This window comes from Amyelois transitella, chromosome 6 (genome assembly GCF_032362555.1).
Source record: "Amyelois transitella isolate CPQ chromosome 6, ilAmyTran1.1, whole genome shotgun sequence".
NCBI lineage: Eukaryota > Metazoa > Arthropoda > Insecta > Lepidoptera > Pyralidae > Amyelois > Amyelois transitella.
Window position 1 is genome coordinate 9,278,531 of NC_083509.1, and position 21,139 is coordinate 9,299,669.

Below are 21,139 nucleotides of genomic sequence, written 5' to 3' on the forward strand. Positions count from 1 at the left end.
CACGCGGGATGTCGTTTTTATCACGCGCAGAACTATCGCTGTTTCACTTTTTATTATGTCGTGAAACGGAAAAGCGATAGTTTTCCGCGCGATAAAAACGGCCATGCTACGGGGGCTGGCGCTGTGACATATGTATAGTGATCTGTCATCGAAGCTATCAATTAATCAATCGGGTTTTTATTTAAAAGGGCCGATATTCGATGACATCGTTCGATATGAGAATGTTTGATCTCTCGCTCGTATGAAAACGGGCAGTCAATTAGAACAGAACCAGTGAACAGGGCCAATTATAAGGACTAGCACACACAAGTGAAAATCGTTACGTAAATGATTTTTTACCGAGTCGCTTTTTACGGCACGGGAAATAGGTAGAGTACCTAGTTACCTATATTGGTTGGTACCGGCAAGCATACAACTTTATGTATACAGTTTTATATTTGAATGAAAAATCTCTTAACGTAGTGAAATAAAAATGTTTTAATCTAAGTTTCCCGAGGTCTCACGACATTAACATGCAATATGGGGTATATTAGTTATTGACGGACCATATGGTCCTTTCCAATGACGGATTATAGTAAAACCAGGAGAATAATGATGACTAACATAAAATAAGGACTAAACTTTAATACAACCAAAAATAAATCGTCTAATTTAGGAACCGGCCATTGGCATTCCGATATCAGTTAATAATTAAATACGTAGGTATGCCTCATCAATAAATCACCGAAAGAATTCAAGATACGATCAGTTACTAATATTTCAAAAGAAATCCGAGTCCTTTTTTTTCTTCTTTGTCGTTGTTCTTTTTCATTGTTTATTTCTGTTGACGATGGCATTAGTATGGTATTATTATTATTCAAACGTACATACATATAATCACTCTACTCTTTCCCAGAGGGTTAGGCAGAGAATATGTCTTCCTACTTCCCACCATGTTTGAATCCGTAAACAACAAAGTATAATCTTCATTTAATAACTACTTACCTACATACATATAGTCACGTCTAATCCCTTGCGGGGGTAGACAGAGTCTCCCAAAGACTGAATGTCCACGTTCAGCTGTATTGCTAAATAATGATATTGAGATTCAAATAGCGACCGGTTGCTAGGGTATCGCCGCCAAGAAGAATCCCAAGTTTACTAGCCATACCCTAAGTCACCTTTTACAACATCCATGGGAAAGATATGGAGTGGTCCTGTTCTAATATACAGGATACCACACGGCATAGCTACTACTACACTAAGGTGAACTCACCGTGGAACAAGAACAGCCCAACAATGTTCAACAGCAAACCAAGACTTCCCACACCAACCAACAGTTCTGCATCGTGGATAGCCTCAATTTCTATGAAACGTTTCACAGCCTCCACTGTAATGCTAAAGCATAGGGCTACGAGGAACACAGCATTAACAAGGGCCCCCAGGACCTCAGCCCGCGCCCATCCGAATGTGTTCTTTGACCATTTCTTTGGTGACATCTGTAAAAGAGGTATTACGTCAGTTTATGGTATTTTTATAATAAGCCCTTTCATAACATCATATTTTATTTATAAAAGTGAACCGATATAATGTTTCACACTTGCACGCAAAATCTAATGAAAATGTAATATATGAATAACACATATACTATTAACAGGTGAGCGAACCAGCAGGCGGACGCTAGTGCACAATATTCCAACAAGCGCTACCGACGCACAGCATTGGCAATAACTATTTTAAAAACTTAAAATACATGCATTATTTATTCATTCAAACCCATTCTTTCATAAAATGGGACAACAAAAGTAATTTTCCACAAGATTAATTACCTACGAGTATGTTACGAAAGATGAATCATACCTTAAAGGTACGAAACTTAATGATAAATCTCTCTATATACAGCCTTGGCCAAAAGTTTTAGGCACCCCTTAAAAATACACAATGCATGTTTACTATTGAAACAATGAATAAATACTTATCTTTAATGTATTGTCAGGGTCATAAAACGTTACCTGGCACAGTAGGTGGCATATTTTGAGGTCATGAAAAACCCTGGTCACCGAAAACACAAGATTTCAGTTTTTTGTAATCTCATCAGTGATTATATGACCAGTTGTGTTCTAGACTTCAATTAGTAAACGAGCTGTAATTTTTTTTGAGCGACAAATTGACATCATATTAATTCTAAAATGCCCAAAAAAAGTAAAATTACTATTGAAAATCGAGTGAAAATTGAACTTTTACACGAACAAGGGCGATCCCAGAAAGAAATCGCCAAGTTGGTGAAATGTTCGCGTTGCGCTGTACAGTCGGCCATCAAACGGTTTACTGAGACCGGTACCCACGACGACAAACCACGAGCAGGCCGAAAACGTGTGACTACGGATCGCAAAGATAGAAAATTGGTTCGAGAGTCACTGAAAAATAGGAAGAAAACTTCATCCGCGCTTGCTGCTTTGTCAGATGAAGCTGGAAAGTCAATAAGTTCGCGAACCGACACAAGAAGACTCGGGGAAGCAGGCCTAAAAAGGTGCAAAGCCAGGAAGAAGCCTAGGCTGTCAGAAACTAATTAAAAAAAGCGCCTAGAACAGCTTTACAGTACCAACATTTCACAGAGGAAGATTGGGCTAATGTGGTGTGGTCTGATGAATCTAACTTTAAGGTGAGTCAATTCTAGTAGTTTTCTTATAATTAAGAACGTTTCCTTTTTAGTTCCACTCTAATATTACAAATTATAATCAATTTCCTAATAGGTATTGTTTTTTCCTCAACCAGGTTTTTGGGACACCGGGTGTGACCTTTGTGAGGCGACGTATGGGCGCAGAATACCATGCAGATTGCGTTGTACCTACTGGCAAGCACGGCGAAGGTAGCATTATGATCTGGGGCTGCATGGCTGCCGATGGCGTTGGTGAAATGTTTGTTTGTGAAGGTTGTATGAACAGTGAAAAGTACATCCAAGTACTCAAAACTCCTCTAATACCATCGCTAATAAGCATTTACGGTGACACCAACCTAGACGGCGTCATTTTTCAGCAAGACAACGCACCGTGTCATAAGTCAGGGATTGTGATGCGTTGGTTTGTTGAAAATAATATTGAGGTGCTGGAGTGGCCGATGCAGTCTCCAGACCTCAACCCAATAGAACATCTTTGGGGTATTTTAAAGCAGAGGATCAAGGAGCATAGTATTTCATCAAAAAGTGCATTAAAAATGCATTAGTTTAAGAATGGAACAGTTTTTCTAGGAATGAGTATACAAAGTTAGTATGCAGCATGCCGGCTCGAATCAGTGCAGTAATAAAATCTAAAGGTGGACCTACTAGATTTTAAGCTTTTCTTGTTTATATTAACCTAATTTTTAAGAAATAAATAAATATAGAAAATAAAAGTTGTTTTACTTCATTATTTTAATAAAAGTTGGGGGTGCCTAATACTTTTGGCCAAGGCTGTATGTATGTATATTTCAAAACCACAATAAAACTAATTTACTCACGAGGTCATTAAATCACATCTGTTTAATTAATTTAAATGGTTCAATTAATTGGTACATTTTTCACATCTTACTACAAAATAAATCGTGATTTATGACTAACGAATGCGTCATTGGTATCAAGGACCTAAGAATATTTAAGGATCAACCTCACTGATTCAAAACACGTTAAGATTCAGGAAATACCGTACTAATGGACGTTTTCCTTGCAACACGACACTTAATACATTCTTAAAACATTTGTTTCGATATAACTGGCTAAAAATAAAGTCAATCATATTTATTCTGATCAGAAAATGAAGTTACATACTGAAAATTAAGTTAAATAACGTTAGCATTTAACATACATACATACATAAAATCACGCCTCTTTCCCGGAGGGGTAGGCAGAGACTACCTCTTTCCACTTGCCACTATCTCTGCATACTTCCTTCGCTTCATCCACATTCATAACTCTCTTCATGCAAGCTCGGCGGTTTCAGGTACTTTTGACCTGACCCTTTACCAGTTAGCATTTAACGTTATAAATATCGATACCAAAGTGTTGTTGCCTATCCTATGTATCCTACATAGGCGCTTTTTTGATGAGTGACAATTTATTAACTTTTGCCAGCAGATCTGCCCACTAGAATAATACTCTATGTCCTTCTCCAGACTTCACATTATATGTATGCAAAATTTAATTGAGATTTGTGTATTGGTTTTGATGTGAAAACAAATGCACATTCACATTTATTAGTATGGATTTATAAATAGGTATACTATTTTTTGTCATAGGTAAAATGTAGACATCACTATTTATTAATATAAATTTTATAGTTTCCTATTACTGTATCGGGAAATCCCTATTGTGACTGATGATTCAAAGCTTTCAATTTAAATAAGGATACTGACCATATTATGTATACTTATTCCATGTTAGAACCCAATTAGTCAATATATATTTCTGTAGTATAACTACAATTATGAACACATAATAATGGTAAACACATTTTTGTAAAAAATAAAATTTTATACTTTAGCAAAGGCCGTGGTATTGATATGGCTATAAGGAAATAAATAGGAAAATCTTCAGCAACACCTTTGCAGGTTTATGATACATGCATACATAAAATCATGCCTCTTTCCCTGAGGTTTAGGCAGAGACTACATCTTATTAAGATTTATAAGGTAGGCATAAAAGAATGGTTACTCACTTTAACTGATAAGAAGGCAATAACTAATGCAGCAACATCGCTCAACATGTGAAAGGAGTCTGCCACTAATGCCATAGAATTGGTGACATAGCCTACAATCAGCTCCACAAAGAAGAAGCCTCCGGTGAGCCAGAGCATCGACAAAAGTCGGCATTTTTTTCCAGAAAATCTTCCCATTGTTTCTGAAAAATAGAAGTATTTAAGAAAAAACTTTTATGTAAGAACATTTAAGTAATAATAATACAAATTTTCTTGCAAATGACTTTTTTAGGTGATCACAGAATACATATTTAAAATAAATTGCAATGTTAAAGTCAACATTGCATGTTGTGGTAAGTATGGCAATATGAATTTGCAATAATAGTTCAATGGATAATAAGATAGGATACCTGCCCCTGTAATCTCTCTAGTTTAACTTTTCTCTAGTCTAACTCTCTGTAGTTTAACATTTTTATGATGGGACATAAAAATGTTATATGGAAAACAACTGAAGAATGACTAAATAGCCCAAAAGCTGTGTGATAGTAACTATGACTATCATACCTACTGAGAGTGAGTATTTGTACCTTCTTAATAAAATAAAACTGCTAATATCATTTAGTTATTAAAAAATAATTTTGAATTTTAATAAATTCTTTATTCAAAAAATACAAGAGGTTATATTTTTGTTTTTAGTGAAACTGATGCAGCCAGGCCTCAATTTAGTCAAAAACTTAAATATGTACAACTTTGACATTAATAAATTATTACATGTGTAGGAACATTGAGATAATTAAGCATAAAAAAATATTTATAAAAGTATGTACATAATAAAGACGATTAAGTTTAAGAGACATTTAAGTTGCCGATAGATAACTATGAAAAGGTACTTACATATAACAACGGCCTGTTCAAACACTATGAAAAATCAACAACTAGTAGCCATCAGGAGTCACTAAATATGCACACTCATTTCACAACAATAGGGTTAATGCTCGAATAGTCCGTGGCTTCCGATAATTACAACAATCCAACGTAACGTTAACAATTAACACGAGTTTGTAAAAAAACAAATCTATTTAAACAAACACACCGTATTAAATAATACAATATAAGAATCTCGCGAACGAAAGCTAAAGAAGCTGATTGTTCCTTGGATTTTTATTGCTAATTCACTTTAAAATTTGAACGTAATAACGAAGCAAAGAAATAAACAGATATGTGTAATCGTTGATATTAATATATTTGCGGTGTAATGAGAATTAACGAATTCGACACGTTTTAATAATAATCAAACGAGCTCTTCCATGAACAGTGTGCCTGCCTTTCCCATTTTAACACAATTTGTCATGAATGTCAATATGACCACTGTGAGTCAACGCCGTCAACCATTTGACAATGAGCTAAGTTATCTTTAAGCCACAGGGTGAATGGCAAGGATCACGGATGATAATAAGAATTTGAATACATGGGGCCCCCTTAGAATAGTTCATAACATAATACAAATCCTCTGTTGCTAAACTCACACAATAATATTTTACGTAACATTTTATGAACAATTTATCAGTAATGAATTCTCGGATTATAATCTTTTACCCGCGGGGCAATCCTAATTTCTTTGTAATTCAGTTTAATGTACCTTCATGCAAATATGTGATTTGTTGCATGAGTGGAACGAACGAGCAATAAAAATCAAAGACTTGTCAATCAATGTCAATGTATGTGTAATTTTCAAAACATAATTTTTACAATATTTTGAAATTTAGCTTCCAACTTCCCATATTACTTATTATTTTTTAAAGTATGTACGCACGACTGTACGAGGAGGTTTAAAATATATTCAATTATGATCTGATACAATACTAAAGTATTCAATAAGGCAAATACTGAGTGTACAGGTTATGTTTTATGTGCAACAAGGTTTTGGATAGGTGTAGTAACCATTAATAACTTGAAATAGAATTATGTAAATAATGGTTTTTGTAAAATTCATTGGACGAACTTGTGGATTTGCGGGATATGTTTTGCAATACGCATGTGTAACGCACTGTACATTTGAATATTTGGGGGACTTTGTCATGGTGAGTAAGAAATACATACCCTAAAGAAAAGATATAAGAAATAATTATATAATATTTAAAATGTTACCGCAGTTCGGTACGCTAACTTTTATAATTGATCTTTAGTTATAAATCATGTTTATTGACCTTCATCTAGCTAGAGGTCAATTTTTCCTATTGAGTAAGATACTTATTGATTTCTGCTTCAAAGTCAACCAGTACACCCCATAATACTGAAATTATTTCAACAATTTTTTAAATTTCTCTTTTGTTGCAGTGTTCTGGCCCTTCAATGGAGCCCACTTTAGAATCAAACAACATACTATTTACTGAACACATTTCACCTCGGCTTCAGAGGTTAAAACGTGGTGACATAGTCATAGCTCGGAATCCATCAAATCCAAAACAAAATATTTGCAAAAGGATTGTTGGCCTGCCTGGTGACCGAATGAGAGGACACTTCCCTAGATACAATCAGGTTGTACCCAGGGGTCATGTTTGGCTGGAAGGTGATAATTCAAGTAATTCTGCTGATTCTAGAGTATATGGGGCTGTGCCGGAAGGTTTAATTCGAAGTAGAGTGGTATGTAGAGTCTGGCCTTTAGATAAGATAGCATCTTTAACAAGTTATTGATCTGTTTGCCTAAGGTGGGGCAAAAAAAATGTGTGGTTATAGCAATTATCAGAGCAAGTGCACCTCAAAGACAGAAACATTGACTCCTTCACCATATTAATAAAATAATAATAGACTCTCATTCAGTCTCATTTGACTTCTTGACTGCAAAGTGTGATATTAATTTGTTTAGTACTTTTTTGAGTATCTTAATTAATATTCATTATGCTAATTTTACTTTACTTAATTCACCTACAATATTATACAATTTTAATGAAAAACTGTTTAATATTGTCAATACTGATGGCCATATTAGTACCACACATTAAATTGCTCTACCCATATAAAACCTTTTGTATCTAGGTAGTATAATTTTATGTGTATTTGTTTGACAAATCACAAGTATATTTTTGCCTGGTCGGCACATTGTGCAACTTTGGTCATGTTATTCATGTTCATGTAAATAAAAATATTGTTATTTTTATGAATTTGGGTTTATTTCAATAGTTTTTATAGATTGCGCCTCCATCCTGAACCGTATGAACCGTGATGGGTCGACGTTAATGCGCACATTTCTCTCACTGGTGTGTCTGGAACAAAAATATGTTTAAGTATCAAAGTTGTCTGCGCTCAGTTGAGAGGTTTGTGATTCAGATTTAAATTACTAGTTGTTCACCCTTTAGATCTAACAAACACTTTTTATAAAATTGGAAAGATCTACTAAACTACTTGATGCCCCAGGAACTTTAAAACTCGACACATACTAGGTATATACATTTTAATTTCATCAATAAGACCAATGGTTTGTACATAACATCCTAAGTTATAAATGTAAATATCTACATATAGTCACTTCTATGTCTATATGTAGACAGAGCCAACAGTCTTGAAGAGACTGATAGGCCACATTTAGCTGTTTGGCATTATGATGGAATTGTGATTCAAGTATTGACAGGTCGCCAGTCCATCGCCTTCTAGAAGAATCCCAAGCTTATAAGACCATCCCTTACTCGCCCCTTACGACATCTATGGGAAGGAGATGGAGTGGTCCCATTTTATTTTCTTTTGGAGATGGACACCACATTAAAATATGTGTACAATTATATTTTACCCAGAAATTCTGTGTTCATGAAAATTGTATATATTTTACCCAGAAATTGATTTGGTCGCTAGTTGTTTTGGGTATTGCAAAGTTTGTGCTGACTAAGATATCATTGCCTTCATTGATGAGTAATACAAAAGTGCAGACACAGATGAAGTGATTGTTAGTCCATGCTAGTGGAAATGTGATAAGCCCTCGATTTTGAATAGTCTCGTCTGGCAGTCTTTACAGTTATCTTATTAAACATGTGGCCTCCACATCATCAGTTCATTTACCGACCGACCAATCAATTTTGTAACGCACTCGTAACACTAATCGTTTAAAGTATGTTTTGGGAAATGATTTTTAGGAATTTTAGAAGTATATACCTGTTTTGTATGACCATAACAATGGTATCTCTGGGTGTCAACACAGCAATGTTCTCCAGCGTGGCAAGGCTCCGTCTAGCCGCTCTGATGACCCTTGACCCTCTTGGGATGAACTTGGAGAAATGTCCCATTGCGTAGAACATTGGTTGTTTGATAAATTCGTCATTCTCTTCGTACACAAGGATCGGTGCGTCGACGAAGTTGTCCGCCCAGTTTGGGCCCCCTTCAGGGTCCAAGCATAGGTTCCAGTCAATCCAGCCTACGACGCGGTTGTTCAGATCCTGGAATAAACGAAAATACCAATTTCAGGGTAATTAAACACGTGATCCGTAGTTCTCATAGCATGGTGGGATACAGAAAAGGGAGTTCTTATGACGCTTCTATTATTGGCTTTCCTCAGCGTTTGTTTGCCTCTCGGTGGCGGTCTACTTACAGAGGGGTACCTAAGGCCTATTTTAACGTTCTAGAAGAAGGTCAGTTAATTTCACAACGATTGTTTTTACTCTAGAAGGATCTACTTACAGAAATAATAGTCGTTTACTCACTTCTAATATGCTGGTTGTGTATCTTCGTGCTCGGGCCCAAGATCCGACTTCCACTTTCATCTGATCCCAAGGCATAGGTCCTGTAATTTATAATAATGTTCTGTAAACTATGCTAGATTTTTCGTATGGTCGCCCCGTAGAATTTTATAAAGAATCCTAAGTATGTTTACTTGATTCCATCAAATAATAGATCATTCAAATTTTAAGTCGTTTCTTTTGTGCCGAGATGTAATGCTTAATCATTATTTCAAACTCATCTCAGACAATATATTTTCAATTTATGACATAATGTGGCTTAATATCCCATCGCATTCTAAAATTATTCATAATCTATATTTACCTTCACAAGCTTCTGTGGAAAGCAGTATTTTCCCTGGATACCGTTCCTGGATCTTGCTTAGAATGATTGGTGGTACGAAGTTACCGTAGTAATGGATAGCTATACCATCTATGTACTCAATAGAACGGGGATCTTCTCTCTCCATCTGCGAATAGCGGAAGGTTTAGTGGTTAAAATAAATTTCTATTGCCTATACTGCCTGGCTGAAATACCTCTACATGTTTTGATTAAATTGTGGTGTATAAATAGGATTATATTCGTGCAGAAGCAAGTTTACCACCAAGTTCGTGAAAATATGTCCCAAGATTCAATGTAGGCATATTCTGTGGTAGATAATTCATTAGTGCTATGACAAAGCATCTGCTAGCTATGTTAACTGGGAGCACGTCATGGACATTGAAGATAGTCCTCAACTTTAGTATTCGTTGCTTCGCTCCCTTTTTGCATCATTGGCATAGTGAAATAATGTTTAAACGAACCATAGTAACTTCTAGGATTAGGGTAGCAATGTACTTACCCCTCTCAACCAGATTGGTAGAATGTAGCGCTGATCGTCCACAGCCAAAATAAGTGTTTGGTTGTATTTGGAGTTTCTAATCGTAGGACCAAGATTGTTTGCCACCCAGCGACCCTAAAAATAAATAAGTTTATGCAGTGCTTTCCTGGCTATTTTATTAAACAAAATGGCTTCGATTCTTATTTTAAAATTGCAAAGAGAAACGTCAAATTCGTTAATTACGCTTACCAATTGCGCAGGAGTCCATCCCAAAGAATTGAAGTTCACTATGGGAATAATACCGTTGATTGGTTCGTTAGTGGTGGTAATAGCCCAGATCTTCACTTCGGCTTTATCATATTCTTCAATGAATCTGAAATAAATAAAAATTCTGTATTCTCTAATATACCTAATATACATACCATTGTTAGAAGTAGAGTATTGTTTAATTGACAAAAGGACAATTTGATACAGATCGGAAATACACATGTCAGTTTCAATTTTTTATAGTCGTAAATACTTTATTATTTCATTTAACACGTGTTGCCCAGCCCACGTATAGATCCCTTTGTGAGGCAAGAGATGAAACAGTGTTGGTACTGCACTGCTGTAGCAGGCATAGCTATTGTAGCAGGTAGATAGTATTTTAGAGGTATTAGAACATTCTAGTTTTATCCTGACCTGACTTTCGTTTTCAGTTGTCATTCGTTATTCAGAACGTTGAAAGGCATACTTAAACTTTAACATCAGATAATCGAAGATTTAGAAAGAAAGGATTGATAAATGACTGAAAATATACCCAGGTCATCATCATATTGCACCTAAGTTTGTAATTAATTTAGAGTATTTACCGTAGGTGATAATCAGCGTACGACTGATAGAACTCTGGTTTGACCTGTCCAAAGCCAGTGATTCTCTCGTTAGTCTTCATCCAAACTGGAGGGGACCAGGTGCTGGCCGTTATTTTGATCTCTTCAGGAGCGGCTTCTTGAGCTAACTTGATCATGGGCAGCTGAAATTTATTGAAAGAAAACTTTTTCAAGGTGGTCTTTCGAAAGTCAAGCTTAATAAATTATTCTGATATGTTATGCTTTATTGGTAATCTGGTTTTGTTAGGGCAAAGGTGTAAGTCACATTGAGTTGTGTTGTGGCTTTGTACCTCCTTACTTCTTGAAAAAACTAATGTTGTTTGGTAAAATCTTGTTTTTTGTCGAACGCGAGAATGATTGAATATTCAATTCAAATTTTAAGGTAGTAGGTGCAAACTGCAAACCTTATAAAATAGGTCTTCATCGCTGAGTGAAAAGTTGGTGAGCGCTCCGTCGTTCCAAGGTAGCTCGTTATAAGTGTAAGGGTGGGTTGAGAAGTCTGCACCGCCGATCGGAACTCTAATCAGGTTGTATTCTAGCCCGTCGGTGCTGAAGTAGGACCTGGGGATTTAATACTGTTAGGAGAAATATAAAGGTTCTAAGGCAGAGACCGGGTTTCTCTCCAGATCGCGCACAATGCTAGGAGAATAATTCAAAAGGTGCCCAGGGAAACCACCGAAAAAGAAACAACATATTTTTTTAAATTAAATCCACATGCCCCATAACTACTTGGAGGAAGTTAACTTGTTGTGACATTATGTACATTATTTTTAAATATTCTAATAGTCTTGTCTAACTAAGTAAGTCTAACTTGAAGGTACTTGATGTAACCACTCGAAAAATTTAGACCGCTCTAAGATTTTTTTTGTCTGGTCGAGTTCGTAAGAATTTCGATCTTATTTGAAAGCTCCTGATTACCTGATTAATTCGTGTTGAACTGGATCTGAAAGCTTTCGCCAGTTGATGCTAGCTGCGTCCGTCACAGACCCTCCGAAGCCTTCAATGAATTGTGATCGAATTATAGTGAACAACCTTAAGACCACTCGATTCCATATGGTTTCTGGAAAAATAGGTGCTCGTTACGTTATTCCTCTCAGTATTTTCTCTCTGGCAAAGAGCCCGGACTCAACCTATGACTAGTTTATCATTTAAAATTGTGTTAATTTAGTCAAAAAACTATAAGGAGTACTTCCGTATGATCACATTCTTACGCAAACCTAACGTACCCTGGAAGGGCTATCTATCCCATTCTATCCCATATCCTAGTCCCTATCACTGTCTTTTCAACTCATGGGGTTCAGCGTAAGGGTGCACTGCACGTACAAATATTTTCCCTCACCCCAACTTGAATTTCGTAATTCCTTACGTACCTTGAAAGTCGTCATCGTCTTCATCATTATAAGAAGGGAAATTCTTGAAATCTGAAATATAGTCGGCCCCAGTTTCGTCAACGTCTGTTTGCTCCGATGTTTCAATGACTCCACTTGATTTCTCAAATCGTTGACCCGCCTAAAATATGGTATGGTATGGGTACTTTATTTAAGTAGTACATTCGCTTATCACGATTGATGATGCGATAGTAAATCAACTTTATCTAATGTAAAAGAAATGGTTGCATTTTTTCGTTACATAGACATAGTAGGTCTATGACACTATCATATAACACTGTAGAGTCTTATATGATCTGCAAAGCAAATCATAAGTTTTACAACCTCAGGCCACCGAAGGGCTCTGGAAACTCCGGAACTGGAAATTTCTCAAATAACAAAATTACTTACAAAACTAGACGTGTACATGAAGTAGGTCCCCGGAGGCACCGTTTCTCGGGATATGGTATCGCAGTACGTCGCGTTGCAAACGCAGACTATGGACCTGCCTTCGATGCCCACATCGCGGTCGGCGCAGGGTATGTCCTCTGCAAAATTTTTACCTTTACGTCTAAATGTAAGTTAACATTAACATGACAAGGTATATGTTTTATCTTCCCAATCACTCTATCTTTGAGGTAAACCGCAGAATAAGAGAAAGAGGGAAGATATGAACTATTGTGTGTGAATCGACCCCCTGGGATTTTATAATAGCCTCAGAAAAAACATCCTCCATTCTCTCGTGTGTTCATGTTTGCGTATTCCCAGTTGCACCCTCTGACACCATGGTTCGGTCTGCATTCCTACACTTTTCTTTCGACATTGTCCGGTTCACAGCGTATTGAGATTTATTTGGATCATGAATTTAGGAGCTCCAGTCTGTGCTGTCCGAACCTTTTTTAACCTTTCGGTCTGATCTCGGGATGAATATTCCATAGAGCGCCTTTTATTTTTTGTAGCTCCTTCATTGCCTTCATATGTTAAATCTAGGCAAAGATTTTTCTGTATTTTGTTACAGTAACCTACGACAACCACAAGGCTTCCATTGAAGGGAATTAAAAGGAAACTTTGGTTATAGTTAGGTATCACATTACTTTGTCATAATCTTCTTCTGTTTTAGGTACCTACTAGAATAAGACTGTTGTGAATACTTACACAAGTTTTTATCGGAATTTGTTGGTACTTACCACATAATCCTGACGTTGTAAATAGGAATGCTATTAAAAACGAACCAAGGACTTCCAGCCTGCCCATGATTGGTATCCTGAAATCACAGAGTGGAATTTGCAGCTCGCAATATCTTTTCTTCTTTCTGGCGTCAGTTATAAGCTCCTATCGGTTACATCCTCTCTGGATATTACTCTATTTGTGTCATGCACCAGAGTTAGAGTTTGCCTCACAAATCTTTAATCTTATTTTATTGCTTGAAAAACGTAGGTACGTAAACAAAATAAAATAAATAGTTGCCTCCTGTAAAATAACACCTGATAATTTCTGAAATAGCCTGTTTTTTATTGAAGAAAACAGAAATTATGATTTATATATCGCACGGTACCTTAACTTATTCAGCCTAGACACCATTTTAACGGTGTAGTTATAAATACTTGGTAAATAATGTAATTAGTATCTTGGTTGAAAATTAGCACCGCGGAATAGGGGTATATGTATAACTTATGTAAAGTAAATAAGGTTAAAGGTAGCGTATTATTACATTATATATAATTTAAACACCTAGAACTTACCTTATGAAAGTAGGGCGGTAACTGAAATGGAATAAATTATTGTAGTTATCAAAAAATATTTTTATCAAAAAATAATCTTGATCGATGTTTCATTAGCAAAACATATTAATTAGCAGCTTGAAATCAAAATACTTGATAATATAAGCGAATATATCTATACCTATATGTAATACAAAATGTATGTTTGGCTCTCGTGCAAATTGTCAGGAATATATAAAACCTTTGCTACACCCGAGATGTTAGTTTATCTTCACGTCATATTTCATCAAAATTGGTCAATAATGTTTGAGTTAACTCATAAAAAACAAATGGATGGCGACCAAGGGAAGAAGGCTTTCAGCTCATATCTACGATAACTGACATCATCGTGATCTTTCTGTGACTTACTTGACTTCCTTACTCCTGTATTTGTGGTCATAGGTATACCTGGAGCATTTGAAGTTCCGGTTGAAACATAGTGAGACTATCTACATAAATACATGATTAATAAAAAAGTACTCACCTAAATGCTGTTGCTATGAACTCGGGTACAAAACCCTTAATCATATGACCAATTTTAAAAGATGTGCATTACTTCATATTTTTTTAAAGTTTTTATCTGCTTATGAGAAGGTTATCAAAACCCACGAATTAAAATATAGTAAGTAAGTACTTACCGCTACTATCTGTGTGATTGTTTATCTGATGTAACATCGCGAGTCGTGGGGGTGAAAGTTAGTGAATGAGCGTGATAAGAATTTTCAATAAAGACTTGTTTAAATGCAGTGGCAATTTTAAAAGAATTTGGTATCTTTTACAATGGACAATTAAATTTACCTTTCAAATTTTTTTTCTTTCTACTAGCTTTGGCCCCGGTTGCATCCTTACCACTCTAGAGAGGAGCCCGGGGTATGCCTTTGACCATGTACCCTGGATTGGGTGAGTTAGGTTTTTACACGAAGCGACACCCGTCTGATCTCCGCAACCTTTGCAGGGGAGCCTAACCCGTTTTGGATCGATCATGGTTACAATATCTTTCAACATTATGTATCTGTATTAGTCAACCTAGGTTTTCTTAGACTTGCCCCTTTTTTTTCTCAGATTGCCTGTATGCATGGTGCCAGTGTCATGTCTGACTGGTTTTTTGAAGTAGGTATTAAAGTGGAATAATACTTCCAATTCTATTGAAAGACAGGATGCAGAAAACCATTTTTGGTTCAATTTCTGGCCACTCAATATTTTGTGGTATCTCAGGAGGCGATAAGAGGATAAAAGGCACATAAAACATTATTTTGTTTTATGGATAGTTTTATTCGTCTTCTTGTTAGAAAACCAGACTAATAATCTCTGTGTCACTGGGGCTGTAAAGTTAAAATAATACACACGTGATTTAAGAAGACAATATAATTAAATTTTTCATACAAATCTTTAACGTAATATTATCTTTAAAATACTGTACAATGTCGGTAATGTTTCTGGGATATCATTTGCGTTTATAAATAACAGCTACCAAACGAAATCTGAGAAGACATAAACTTAGCAAAAAGTAAATAAAAAAGTCACAAATGATAATCCCAAACGCGGCCGACTAAAATATCTTTATTTTGATATGGCAGATTGTCGATATGAAACACTTGAATAGAAGCAAATTCGCTTAGAAAACTAACAGAAAGAAATGCACTAAATGTTTTATTTTATTTACATGATACTTTTATATTGAATATATTGCCATACTTAGGCGTTGTCAAACGATTCAATACAAACTATACTATAGCAAAAGAGTTGAGTTGAAAAAAAAACGGAGTTAATCTCACATGAGTACATAGTATTATATATATATTAAACTTAGAGAATCACAACAAGAGATTTCTCTTGCTTGTTCGCATGACTGCTTACAACAAAATTTATTATCCAGAACACATTTACAAAAGAAAAGAAAAAAGAAACGTTGATTGCAACGAAATTTAAGTTCGTTAGCTTAAGTACTAGTAATGACAACTTTTTCCTAATGTCTGAACGACCATCGCCATATTTAAAAAAAATCTTAAAGCTAATCACTTTACAATTACCTAATATAATAACTCTATGAAATAAATACAAAAATCTCTTATTATTATCTAAGATAATATTTTTCTACCTCATGTCTTGAAACTAAATACCTACTATTTAATGCACATAACACTGTAAATTTAAGGGTCTGCTTCACCGTGATACCATGGCGGCGCGATTGTAAAAGATGAACAATTTTATTATCAAGGAGTTCATAAAATTACGAAGTTAATTTGGAACAGTAGTAAGAATAATGTGATCAACATTTCAGCACCTACCTGAACTTCAAACATGGCAAATAAAGAAGGGCCAATATTGTCTGATTGTTTTTGATTCTAATAGGTACTGCTTTTGTCGAATATTCTATAAATAAGATATTTTTCAACATTGAAATTAAAAGAAATGTGTGAAAGAGGATTTGGTGACCAAATAACGTAAGTAATTTCAGAAATGTTTAGAGTGATATCTCTTTCACTCCACACATTATCATGTAAATAAAATGAAAAACCAAAATTTTAAGAGTAGGTATGTAAAGATGGTAGCAAGTGGAAATCTGTAGTCTCTGTCTACCCTAATGGGAGACAAGCGTAATGGTAAGTATGAAAAATAACCTTTTCAATAGATGGTGACGGTTGCGCGCCCATGGTTTCCCTGCGAAGGACCCTGAGTGCGCTTGCCAGCGCCGACGGGAGGACACTTAAAATATTTGACTAAAAGAGAGATCAAATCATTGCCACGTTAACTTACTGAATAATCCGGCAGGCCGTTGAGTAGTGTCTTCACTCATTTGTACTTTGAAACGTGAAAGCAGTGGCTCTGTCACACGGGATGCGAAACGCAAAAAAAATGTATAAATTAGAAACACTATGTAATCATCGGTTTGTTGTAGCTGCCAAACTTTTATAAGTTATATACAATGAAACATTGTAATGTGAAACGAATAACTTTACAATTTCAAAATGAGTAAAATGAAACAAAATAATGATGAAAATGTATTTTTGTTTCTGATATGATTCGTTTTGTAATAAATATCTTCTTAATAGCAGCTAACGCATCCCGTTCTAAAACTAAAAAAAAATGTATGAGATGAATATCGAAAATGTCCGCTTTATATAATTTCTCCCATTCCTAATTTTACAACCTTAAGTATACGCTATCAAATCTGGCAGACCACGTGAACACATGTACACTTGTTATTTAGGTACATAATTTTATTTACACGAATTAATAACACATTATTGTTTTAAGTGGCAAATATGTTAGTTGAAGAAAAAATATATATAACATTACCTTATAAACCTGTAAAATATGTAACAAAAGAGGCAAAGTTTTAAAGTAAAAAAGAAATGAAAGATCGAGCGTGTAACAAATGAGCGGATAAAATTACCAGAGACGTCTTAACAACTCTATACTTATTAAACTACGAATGATTCACTGTATCCTACACTAAGTTGTTAGCCATTCCACTGCTGCGTATTTACAACTTATTATTTCATCTATGTACGGGCAGTGAAATGACTAAACACGCTCAAGTAATTTATGTTAATGTAACATAATTATAGAGGCACTGTGTGTATTCAATTCTATAATCTTATTTGACATTATATTACACAATTACCGAACGACAATTAGGATTATTAGAATTATGTAAAATATTTATTGTTACTCTTGTCTTCGCCGAACGTAGCCTACGACTACGGGAGAGTTGGTGAACGCCCGAAGGATTAAAACTCAGATTTACATAGAGATACTCAAAATTGAGCTATACATAAACATTCAGTTACAAAAATACTTGTAGCGTAATTTTCAGATCACATTTTGCTATATTCACACTATATAACAAATATTCCCTAGCTGATGATAAACAGGTTTGTGCCGGATGGGTATAAGAATAGCACTCGTATAACGCATCGGAAGACCTACTTGATAGTTGCGAGTGGCTGCGTGACGAACATTGGTTAACAGACCAAATGAACTGTGGTATATACTCGTAAGTATTATTTAATACAATACACTACAACTACAAATACTCTCTTTTAAAACACCATAATGGAAGTGCAAAAAGATACGTCAATGAATCTTTAGGTAGGTACTATAGATTTCAGTGGACATTGAAATTTTGACAAACCACTTTTTCTTTTGATATGGCCCGTTCGTAAATAGACCTTATTGACCAATATTATCAATTTACGAACAGCAACTTAAACTCAGAGTAAGAAAGAAAGGAACTGCCTTATCGTGGTTCCTATATAAAATCTCTGGTTTTTACCGAAACGGTGTGAATTGTTAACACAAAACACCTTACACCACAGTTTATTTGATAGTTAAATTTATCTCCGTGTACTCGTGCAGCCGCCGAGAAAAGGTAACATTATTCTGCATAATGAAAAATTTAAGAAACAGAAAAAAAATACAATAATCTCGAGATTTTTATTGAAACTACAACTTTTTAGGAAATTATGAAATTTACGGAAAAATATCGGCACAACTACTTACTCGTATTCTGTTTTATTAATTTTAAGAAGAAAACCTGCATTGATGTCAAAATAAAAAAAAAGTACAATTTAATTACCATCGACTATTTAACTTCTATAATACTTTTGGTCATGTATCCAGAGATCAGACATACCTAATTCTGGCAAGAACATTTGACAACTTTATCATCAGAAGTCAATAAAAATAATTGTTAACGTTTTCTCGCCGGCCCACTTGCGCGGACTGCACTCGTCGCCTCTCGCTCTCGCACGGGGTGGGGGGATGCTCTCTCGCTCGGCTGTCGCGCGCTTCAGTCTTTGACCAACCTATAAATGTGGTGTTGTGCGCCGTGCTCGCTGTTTGATACTTCGAACACGAAGGCCGCACAAAGTAATGTTTCTTGAGTATCTCTGTTTGACACCACCTGTCAAGATATTACGAACACGTCGTTTAAAAAATGAATATGTACAAAAATAACATAAGTAAAGACTTACGGTGAGGGAAAACATTGTCAGGAAACCTGCTATTAGGGTAACTGGATGTTTAACCATGGATCCAAATACCAGTTAGGTTTATCTCCAAAGGTTGCGGAGGTCAGATGGGACGCTTCGTGTAAAAACCTGACTCACCCAATCCAGGATCAATGGTCAAAGGCATACCCCGGGCTCCTCTCTAGGAGGAGAGAATGCAATCGGGACTAAAGCCAGGAAGAAGAAAAACATAAGTTAGGACTTTTATGGTAGGTAGGTACTTAATACATCTCACATCTAGGTTCATGACAAATGTGCATTAAACAGCAATTTAGTAATGGAGATTTATCTATGGATTTTTCGAAGCACCCACTTCCACCCCTCAAACAGTGGTTCATCGAAAATCAGAATTTTGCACATAAATAACCGCCAACCTCTTTAAAGATACCTTGGGATTTTCTATTCAGGCGATTAGCTAGCACCTGTCATTATTTGAGTCTCAATTCCATCGTTCGAGCCTAAATTAAAATTCTATTGTTTATAATAGAATATCTGAAAAACATAAGAAATTATTCCGATATCTGTTGGTCTTAGAATTGTACCATGTTTCTGAATAACTGACCTGTAGTATAGTGAAGTTTTCCAGCACACTGTTCATCATGTACTTCTCGGGCAGATGTTTGAGCTTGTGTATGAAGTTGACCATGTACTCGCACATGGGCGACCTCTGTATGCGGTACACGAACCGGCCGCCCTCGAACCTCGCGTATTCAGTTTCCACCTTTTCCACCACTTGCTTCCCGAACGAGCACACTTTCGTACTACACGTGATGGTCATGTTCTCGTTGCTTTCGTATCTGGAAATGATAAGGGTGTTTGGCTGTTGAAATTGCCATTTTATTTTTATAGTTTTGATTATTTGTTGAAATTACCTCAACGTCGCAGTGGTTGAGAGTGAATTTTGAAATTAATAGAATAACGACAATGTTAAGTTGGACTACTTTAGTTGTTAGTTTAATGTTAAGTTGGACTATTTTAGTAGGACTACGTTACTTTACTTTTACTTTACCATCTCTTCCCCACGGATGTCGTAAAAGGCGACTTAGGGATAGGACAAACTTTGGATTCTTCTTTTAGGCGATGGGCTAGCAACCTGTCACTATTTGAATCTCAATTCTATCATTAAGCCAAATAGCTGAGCGTGGCCTATCAGTCTTTTTAAGACTGTTGGCTCTGTCTACCCCACATGGGATGTAGACGTGACCATATGTATGTATGTATGTTTAGTTACAAGTTTAGGACTAGTTTTACAATTTTTAAGAGGTCGTGGGCGGGGACGATTGGCTATCGTAATGGGGTCGTGGAGTACATCAGGCGTTTGCAGCACAGCGGGCGATGTCCTTGGAGTGTAGTTAGCGGCCTGGACCACTAGGGGATTGGGGTGGGCGGCAGCTTGCTCAAAGTAGTGTTCGGACTTCTTTTTAGAAATATTGCGATTGTCCAAGTCTCTATACAGGTTGACATTTAAAACAACTGCATCCCTTTAAACATAGACTATACCCATGCTTCTGAGCCGTTTGAGCCTATTTTTATTTTAATTAAACGTCATCATTTTCACATTTAAAAAACCCTCAAAAACTATGTCACACGCTTTATTTAAGACCAATACTACAAAAGGGATTTAAAACTAAACATGTAAATAAATGTCTGAAAAATAAATTATTTTTCTAGTATCAAGATCAAGTAAAGTACAGAGTTTTCGAGATCGCTCAGCTGAATGCATTGTGTCGTTGACCTCTGAATCATACGCGTCGCTTTTCCGCCGGCCGGGGTGATATCACGTATTTAGGATCGTGGATTTTGATACTTTTATTTTTTTTCTTACTTTCTGAAATATGAACCGATACTTTTCTTTTAACGTTTTTAAATATCCTTTAGATAAGTACACTTCACAGTTAAATTTATGCAGTTGAATTAAAAGTCACCCTGTATAAGTCGCTTGATCACGAATTCCGCGA

General features: G+C 35.8%; 4 protein-coding genes across 5 annotated transcripts in view; 1 reads left to right on the forward strand and 3 right to left on the reverse strand.

The window, feature by feature from the left end:
• The window catches only part of LOC106131297 (uncharacterized), a 30,711-nt gene extending 24,691 nt beyond the window's left edge, over positions 1-6,020 (reverse strand). Inside the window, exons 1-3 of the mRNA XM_060944883.1 lie at positions 5,541-6,020; positions 4,668-4,849; positions 1,256-1,478 (exon numbers count right to left, since the gene is read on the reverse strand). Of these exons, the coding sequence (XP_060800866.1) occupies positions 1,256-1,478; positions 4,668-4,844 (400 nt within the window). The 5' untranslated portion in view covers positions 4,845-4,849; positions 5,541-6,020. The remainder of the gene's footprint in view (positions 1-1,255; positions 1,479-4,667; positions 4,850-5,540) is intronic.
• A 349-nt stretch (positions 6,021-6,369) lies between these two features.
• On the forward strand, positions 6,370-7,807 carry LOC106131370 (mitochondrial inner membrane protease subunit 1). Its single transcript, XM_013330465.2, has 2 exons — positions 6,370-6,727; positions 6,984-7,807. Exons 1-2 carry the CDS (start codon positions 6,620-6,622, stop codon positions 7,338-7,340), a joined length of 465 nt encoding a protein of 154 aa, XP_013185919.1. The 5' UTR covers positions 6,370-6,619; the 3' UTR covers positions 7,341-7,807.
• LOC106131369 (lysosomal acid glucosylceramidase) lies at positions 7,792-14,225 on the reverse strand. The gene is made up of 13 exons (XM_013330464.2): positions 14,149-14,225; positions 13,594-13,670; positions 12,818-12,954; positions 12,410-12,548; positions 11,958-12,099; positions 11,444-11,600; positions 11,022-11,182; positions 10,420-10,543; positions 10,192-10,305; positions 9,675-9,819; positions 9,335-9,414; positions 8,790-9,070; positions 7,792-7,909 (listed from the first exon to the last, which is right to left on the reverse strand). The coding sequence occupies exons 2-13, from the start codon at positions 13,658-13,660 to the stop codon at positions 7,801-7,803; spliced, it is 1,656 nt and encodes a 551-aa protein (XP_013185918.2). The 5' UTR covers positions 13,661-13,670; positions 14,149-14,225; the 3' UTR covers positions 7,792-7,800.
• A 1,291-nt stretch (positions 14,226-15,516) lies between these two features.
• LOC106131324 (protein scalloped) overlaps positions 15,517-21,139 on the reverse strand; it is a 64,700-nt gene continuing 59,077 nt past the window's right edge. For both annotated transcript variants that reach the window (XM_013330395.2, XM_013330392.2), the window contains 2 exons: positions 19,744-19,978; positions 15,517-19,075 (listed from right to left, as the gene is read on the reverse strand). In XM_013330395.2, coding sequence (XP_013185849.2) covers positions 18,962-19,075; positions 19,744-19,978 — 349 coding nt within the window. In that variant the 3' untranslated portion in view covers positions 15,517-18,961. The remainder of the gene's footprint in view (positions 19,076-19,743; positions 19,979-21,139) is intronic.